The 7,640-nt window shown below is 45.1% G+C and overlaps 1 protein-coding gene across 1 annotated transcript in view; it reads right to left on the reverse strand.

Annotated features, from left to right (window-relative positions):
* Positions 1-4,789, reverse strand: part of MCM6 (minichromosome maintenance complex component 6) — a 30,844-nt gene extending 26,055 nt beyond the window's left edge. Inside the window, exons 1-2 of the mRNA XM_037523287.2 lie at positions 4,631-4,789; positions 1,681-1,827 (exon numbers count right to left, since the gene is read on the reverse strand). Coding sequence (XP_037379184.1) covers positions 1,681-1,827; positions 4,631-4,737 — 254 coding nt within the window. The 5' untranslated portion in view covers positions 4,738-4,789. The remainder of the gene's footprint in view (positions 1-1,680; positions 1,828-4,630) is intronic.
* Between the last annotated feature and the right edge of the window lie 2,851 nt (positions 4,790-7,640).

Consider the following 7,640-nt stretch of genomic DNA (forward strand, 5'->3'; position numbering starts at 1 on the left):
AACAATCTAGGTCATATACCATGTAGCAAGGTAGTCTCCCATTCAGTGTCAAGGCCTAGTATTTTTGTAGACTTAATTCTTCATTGATAAGAAATGGAGGAGGGTAGAGAAGAATTTGTGAGAGCAAATTGGCATAAATGCTCCATTTCACTGTTAAAATATGTGTATGTCCTCATGACAGAAGTTCCCAATAGCTGCTACAGCTTGGTTTGTGTTTAAGCAAACCAAGTCCTCCAAAAAATTAGCTATTTTAGGAAACAGAAATGCTGCATGGCCTGTGCATGATGTATGGGCATAGGTACTTCCACCCATCAGTCTTGAATTTCTACCCCACTAGTCAGTACAACTTTCCCAGCACATACTTCCACAGTAAACTGTTGTTTATCCCCTCAAGCATTTTTAATGGTCAGCTATGGCTAGAAATATTGATATGCCCTCCAACTCCCAGTCAATTAGGTAAAGGAACAGGGTATGTCTCCTTACTCCTGGGTCTTGTCTTCATTTCTTTCAAAACTGTGAACAAAGTTTATTTTAACCCAATTTTATATACAGATTATCACATTATCTAATCCAAACACAAACATTTGTGTAAAAAGAAGTTTCTTGCTGTATATTGCAATTAAAAAGAAAACTAAAGCCCACATTATTAAATATAATGTCTACCACAGCACAAAATATGTACTTCAGCTAATTAAGTGTTCTCAAGGGATTCTGTATGACATGGAAAAATGTTATGCCATTAAGTGAAAAAGACAAGATGCTCTATCTGTGGTATGATCCCTAAATTACATACATACAGAAATATACATCAAAACATGTCAGGAGATCCTTAGGAAACTGCCTTTTTGGACCTAAAAGGCTTCTGGAACTTTGTTGCCACAGTCTAATGGGGGTTATCTAGGGATGGTAGAATTACAAATCTATAAATGATTTTATTTTCTATGCTTTTTTCTATTTTTAAAATAAAGACATTATTTTACAAACAGAGAAAAACTTAAGCATTAAGGGAAGAACATGTTATTGCTGTGAAGACATGTCTGATGTAAAAACTGGTGTTTTATACACTTTCTCAAAACAATTGGAAGGGAAGTAGAGGAGGATGAAACAAAAGACATAATACTAAATAAAAGCTTGACACAAAGTTAGTGATCCTTCTAAAACTTGGGAAAGCTATAGAAAGCAAATGTTTCTGATATTTGCACGTGACAAACACCCAGCTCCACAAATGCCCAAATCAGTTCAAGGCAGTACTAAAACGACCATAGGTTGTATGAAAGTTCTTCCGTAACAGATTCCATCTGTGTCACAAGTGAACACTTCCAGTCAAAGAAGTTGGTCTCCCATGCCTATTTAAAACAAAGCAGGGCCTCCCTGGTGGAGCAAGGGGTTAAGCACAGCACTGAAGCTACCTGCAGCCTCTGCAGCACAAATTCAAGCTCCGGCAGGCCAGGGAGCTACCCACATGGTGCAGCAGACCTCTCCTGTCTCACCCGATGAACCTCTCAACAGTGTATTTCAGTGCATCCACCCGGTTCTGTTCCCCACTCTGTCTCTGGTGAATCCTCTCACCCCCCCCCACCCCCGCACTCTGGGCTATACCCCAGTTCTTGTATACATAAATAAATATATCTTAAAAAAACAAACAAACAAAAAAAACAAAGCAGACTAATATACCCATACCTATAGAACTCCTCTTGAATGGTAGTGGAAAGTTGCTGGTTAAATTGCTCCAGGTCCACAAAACTTACAACCAATGTATTTCTCTCAGGACGAATTAGCTCCTCTGCTAATTGCAGGTACTTAATTTCTCCATCACTGTTCTGAAACCTACAGATACATACAAGTCAAATTCAGTGGAAGAATTAGGCAAAAAATGTTCTGTTCCCCATTCTGTGTCTGGTGGGTCCTCTCCCCCCGTACCTCTGGCCTGTATCCCAGTTCTTGTATGCATAAATCAATCAATCTTAAAAAAAAAAATTAGGCAATAAAAGAGAATACAGATACCTCATAATTCAGGGAAGTAAAGATGGTCAGCTTTATAGTGAGATAGGCCCCTCTAAACTTGCCCTTCCCCTTTTGATAATACTTTTTAGAGCACTCTCCACTTCTCCTTCAGTGTGGAAGGACATCTCCTTCAAAAAGAATCACTACCATGACTTCCAGTGCTTTGTCAAAACCTCAGATGTGAGGTGTTTTTGGCCAAGCACCTGCAATTTTATATTATTGGAGTATTCATTGTATCCCTGGGGGTTACAGCTTTCTAAAAATTTGCTGTGGCTGAACCAAGAAAGAAAGTGTATGCAGATTTCTATGGAAATTATGATTCCATGTAAGATTTTGAGATGAGAAAGGCTCATTTTGAGGAAGGAGATGAAAATGCGTGCAAAGTAATCTTGAAACAAAACATTTCTTTGGCTTGGCTTCCATGGAAGTTTATCATTAACTTGTATTTCTGAACAATGAAACATGAATATTTGGGCTAAGAATTTCTCTTGCTAATTAAATGCTGTGGACAGGGGTAAAAAACCAAAAATATTAAAAAGCAAACACAGATTAGGATATTATCTTATCTAATAAGACTGCTATGAAAATGAGGGAATTCCTGTAAAGTGCTTTGCACAGAGCCCAGAAGAGAAAAACTGGGTCTTTGGATTTTAACCTGAATTTCTTGATTCATGTTTTCTAACCCACAAATGATAAGTACTCTTTTACTCTTGTTACATATGATTAAGGTTGTATTAAAATCCAAAGACTCAATACTAAATGGAAAAGTGATAGATTAGTTGGTTTAAGAACCAGAATAAAACAAACTACAGAAATAAAGTTCTTCATTGCCCAAGATCTCAGGAAAATGGAAACATACATATGCACAAAATAAAGATGGTGCAAAGTAGAGAGGACAGAGGGGAAAAAAAGCTGCTGCATGTTTTTTTCCTCCAAAAAGAACATCATACAAAAATTTCTGGTTTTATTGTTTTAACATAATATGCAGATTAGGTTTGCAGTAAAATTGATTCTGCCTCCAAAGACAGCATTCTATTAAATTATCATTGAACATCTATTGGCAAAACACTATGCCAGAGGTACCTGAAGCTGAAAATGACCTTTATTCCTACCCTAAGGTTGACACTTTCATAGGAGCTATTCCTCCTAAGGACACTGGCTATTCCTCCTAAATGTCCACTGGCTTATTAAAAACCGCCACCATGGGTCTCCCTGGTGGCGCAAGGGGTTGTTAACCACCGCACTGTGAAGCTATCCGCAGCTTCTGCAGCACCAGTTCGATCCCCGGCCAGGGAGCAACACACATGGTGCAGCAAACCTCACCTGTCTCGCCCGCCCGCTGCACCCTTAAACAGCGTATTTCAGTCAGTCTACCTGTTTTGCTCCCCACTCTGTCTCTGGTGAATCCTCTCACCCCCCCATCTCTGGCCTGTACCCCAGCTCTTGTATGCATAAATAAATCTTCAAAAAAAAAATGCCACCGAACTGTACACTTACAATAATTTTGTTACATATGTTTCATCACAATTAAAAAAAGGAATTTCGCAGGACATTCCAAAGTGCTTACTCTTCAGAGGCTACAGAATCCATAATCTTAGAGCAGTGATAAATCTGCACTAAGAAAATGACTAGTGGCAACTGGACCAGGGGCTCCGAGACCAGGACCCAGAAACCAAACAAACTGCGAGGGGTGTTGGAAGTGTTAGGGGGAAAGGATGCTATGAGCTAATCCCATACAGGCTTTGTGGATTCCACCCCCACTCTAGACCAAAGTCATCAAGACATTGGGAAAGACAAATCCCGTTACCACCAAAGGGAAGGTGGCTGGGACCTGAGGGTGGAGTTAAGCAGCCAGGTTGGGTATAAAAAAAAAACAAAGACGTGGGCCTTGGGCTCTCTCGCTCGCCTCCTGGCTTCACCACCTGGCTCGCGGCCAGCTCTCAGAGTGCCATTTGGGATTCCAGATTCGCGGATCGGGTAGGACGCATTTAAAACTTTGTCTCCCATTTTTCTCCCTGAGCTGTACATTTCCTCATTTCCCCTTCCCTTGTAAATAAACCTTTTATTAACCTTTCGTGTGTGCCTGCAGTAGAATATTAATAAGTCCTTTAAAGCGCGCGGGTGAGAACCCCCCAGTCAGGCACCCCGTTTTGTATCCGGGCTGCCGTATAACATAAGGAAAGGCAAGGCTGCAGCTACTGTTGGAAAGGGCGAGGCTCCCGCGTCACACCACAGGGCTCACTCTAGCACCTTCATCTGCACCGGCTGCCGGGGCCCTCGGCGCTCCCAACACCAGACTCCTGCAGCCCGGAGCAACCAGGGCTCTGCCACGGCTCCAACGCCAAGGTGGCTGCCCCTCTCGCCGGGCCGCGTGCGCGCACAGGGGCAGCACTACCGGGACCGCGGCCTGGCTGGCGGCGGCGCGGCGATCCGCTCAGGGCACCCGGCACCGCCACGTTTAAGGAGGGGGCGGGAGATGCGTTTCGCCCCTGAATCCGGCCCGTCCCGCCCTAAGCTCTTGCGGGGCCCGGGCTAAGCCCCAAGGGGGGCTGTGGGCCCCGCGGGCCCGGAATGGGGAGGGCGACACCCCGGGAAGTTCCGCGGGGAGGGGCGCGCTCCGACTTACTCCTCCAAGAAGTCCAGGAACAGTTTCTGGCACTTCTCGGCCACCTCGTCCCGGACTTCCTGGTGCTGGCTGCCGACCCCCGGCTCCGCCGCTGCCGCGAGGTCCATGGCGGTCTAGAGCCCACCGGCAGCAGACGCCGCGCCCGGCCGCCACAACTTGCCGCTCCCGCGTCGCTGCTGCTTTGCGCGCGCCAGCGTCGCCCCGCCCCTTTCTCCACGCGGAGGGTTGAGCCAATCGTGGAGCAGGAGTTCCGGGATTTCGCGCCAAACCTGTCCAATGAGCGCCGCTTCTCCCGACGCCCCGCCCCTGGAGAGAGGATTTCGCGCCAAGCGCGGAGACCTCCGGGAAAAAGTCGCGGACAGCGCGGAAAGGACGGCGTGTGGCTGCCTTTGCGCCTGCGCAGTATGGCGCGTCGTGGGAAAGTTCGGCTTCTGGAACTCTTAAAACGGTGGGATCTTTTACTGTTTAAAAAAAGTATTTTCAGATCATTCCACTGCTGTGACTTGAGCGGGAGTGAGAGTCTATGGAAGGGGAAAGGAGCCCCCTTTCTTGAACCGTTTAATTTGAGAAAATAAGCTGTAAACCGCGGATAAAACTGTGGAAGAAGGCTTCCCTGGTGGCGCAAGGGTTAAGACTCAAGCTATGAAGCTGGCCGCAGCCTCTGCTGCACGAGTTCAATCCCCGGCCGGCCAGGGAGCTACCCACATGGCGCAGCAAACCTCTCCTGTCTCGCCCGCTGCTCCCCTCAGCAGTGTATTCCAGCCAATCTGCCTGTTCTGTTTCCCGCTCTGTCTCGGGTGAATCCTCTCACCCCCCACACCGCTGGCCTGTACCCCAGCTCTTGTGTGCGTAAATAAATTAAAAAAAAATGTTTTTTTTTTTTTAAAAGAAACTGGAAAAGCCAAATGAGAGGTGTAGACAGTGCCGCGGTGGGGTTGCGAGGCGGTTATTCTGACTGGTCCTGTTCAAGGATTGTCAGCGAAAATTTTAATACTGTTGATGGAGTCCTCTTTTGAACGCCCTCTTGGCTTGAGTCATCATTTTCCTTCCTCGACACACTCCCCCCACAACCCCCCCACACACCCCTTCGCTGTCTTCCCCAAATTAATTCACTTGGTCTTTCTTCTAATTCTTTGTCCGTTCCCGTTTGCCCTCTTTGCAGTGAGTCCTTTAAATGTACTCTTTTCCCATAAAGGAGTTCTCTTGGGGGACCCCCGTCACCCCTGGCTTCGATTAATATCAGGGTGCTGATGACTTATAAAGGTGTATCACCAACAGTATTTTACGAGGCGTCGGAGAAGGGTTTAAGAGAATCCTAGATCGCGTCCATCTTTTAAGGCTTCCAGCACATTAAAAAATGAATGACTTTTGGGCCTCCCCGGTGGTGCAGGCGGTTGAGCGCAGTGTTGTGAGGTTGTCCGCAGCCTCTGCAGCGCCGGTTCGATTCCGGCTGGCCAGGGAGCTACCCACATGGCACAGCAGACCTCTCCTGACTCTCCCGCTGCTCCCCTCAGCAGTGTATTTCAGTCTGCCTGTTCTGTTCCCCATTCTGTCTCTGGTGAATCTTCTCACCCTCTGGTACATCTGGCCTGTACCCCAGTTCTTGTATGAATAAATAAAACTTAAAAAAAAAAACTTGAAAAAAAATTACTTTTATGCCAAACAGGGTGATCATAGTTAAACTGATTCTTTTAGCACGCACACATGTGCACACACACTACTCACATTTACAGAGTTTATAAAAAATATTTATTGCAGAGTGTTTCTGAGATTGCATATACTACCTCATTTGAAGACGATGGGAACTCTGTATTCATCAGCCTCACCAGCTGCAGAACCTGCTGCTCACCGGGCATAACAATCTTTCCTTTCCTGTTTTTCCTTCTATACTCCCCTTTGAGTTCTCCTAACCAAAGATCCATGCACAGAGTGCAGAGTTCCAGGCTAATTTTCAGCTTTGCCCACTAAGAACTGTCTTCCCCTCTCTCCCCCCCAAATACACACTAAAGAGGTCCTCTTTTCCTCCTTCAGACTATACCTCTGGACCAGAATAGTAGATGAAGTCTCTAAATGAGACTTGTGGGGATACCATGGGTATATCTTCCATAGCAGGAGCAGGGTGTGCTTTATGAAATAGCTCTATGCTATATCCCTGTGAGACAGTGTGTGTCTGGATACCTGAGGCTGAGACTGCAGGTTTCGTGGGTTAATCATCCACCTTTTATTAGTCCCGGGAGTCTCATCCTGTGCATAGCAGACTGGTGGGTGGGTAGGCACTTATAAGCAGTTTTGATGGCACCAAGAGAAAATTTTTCTGATCTACACGCAAGTCTACCAAGTTACTCTGAAGCAATGAAACAGAACAAACACAAAACCAAAAAGAGCCATTGCTCCTTCCTTTCAGCAGTTAGGAAGAGGATTGTATGAGCCTGAAGATTAAAAAGCATTGGGCTGCTCAGTCTCTGGGAGGGAACAAGAATGGCCACTCTAACTCCTAGTGTGACTTCAGCTAGGATGTCTAAGGGTATGGTATTGTGGGTTTTGTTGTTATATTTTTAAATGACAGGAACAAAGGACTGTAGTGCTCTCTGCTGCTCCTGCTTCCTTATGTGTGGATTATCCCGTTCTTCAGTGATCTGTGTGGGGTGTCCTGTAATGGGCAGCCAATTTTGTAGACAGAAATTTATAACCTTAGAAACATACAACCTAATGATGGAGGCAGGAGATATATATAGATATAGATATAGATATGCAGTTCTACCAAATAAAGTATAAGGAAGAAATGAAGGATTCTCATTAACATATTTTGTGTAAAATGAGATATCTACCACGGTAGAAAATAACATTGATTCTTATGGAAAATTACAGTTTTTTTTTTCCTATTTTTACCCTTTATTGGGAATACAGGGTAACATAGTTTCAAATCATTAAATGAACAAATATGGTTACAAGTATTGATAGCAAGCATGACCTGAACTTATGGGAGTAAGTGGTTTTCCAGTTCAAGTGT

The sequence above is a fragment of the Talpa occidentalis genome, unplaced genomic scaffold (assembly GCF_014898055.3).
Source record: "Talpa occidentalis isolate TD23 unplaced genomic scaffold, MPIMG_talOcc4v2.1 talOcc4.3, whole genome shotgun sequence".
Taxonomy (NCBI): domain Eukaryota; kingdom Metazoa; phylum Chordata; class Mammalia; order Eulipotyphla; family Talpidae; genus Talpa; species Talpa occidentalis.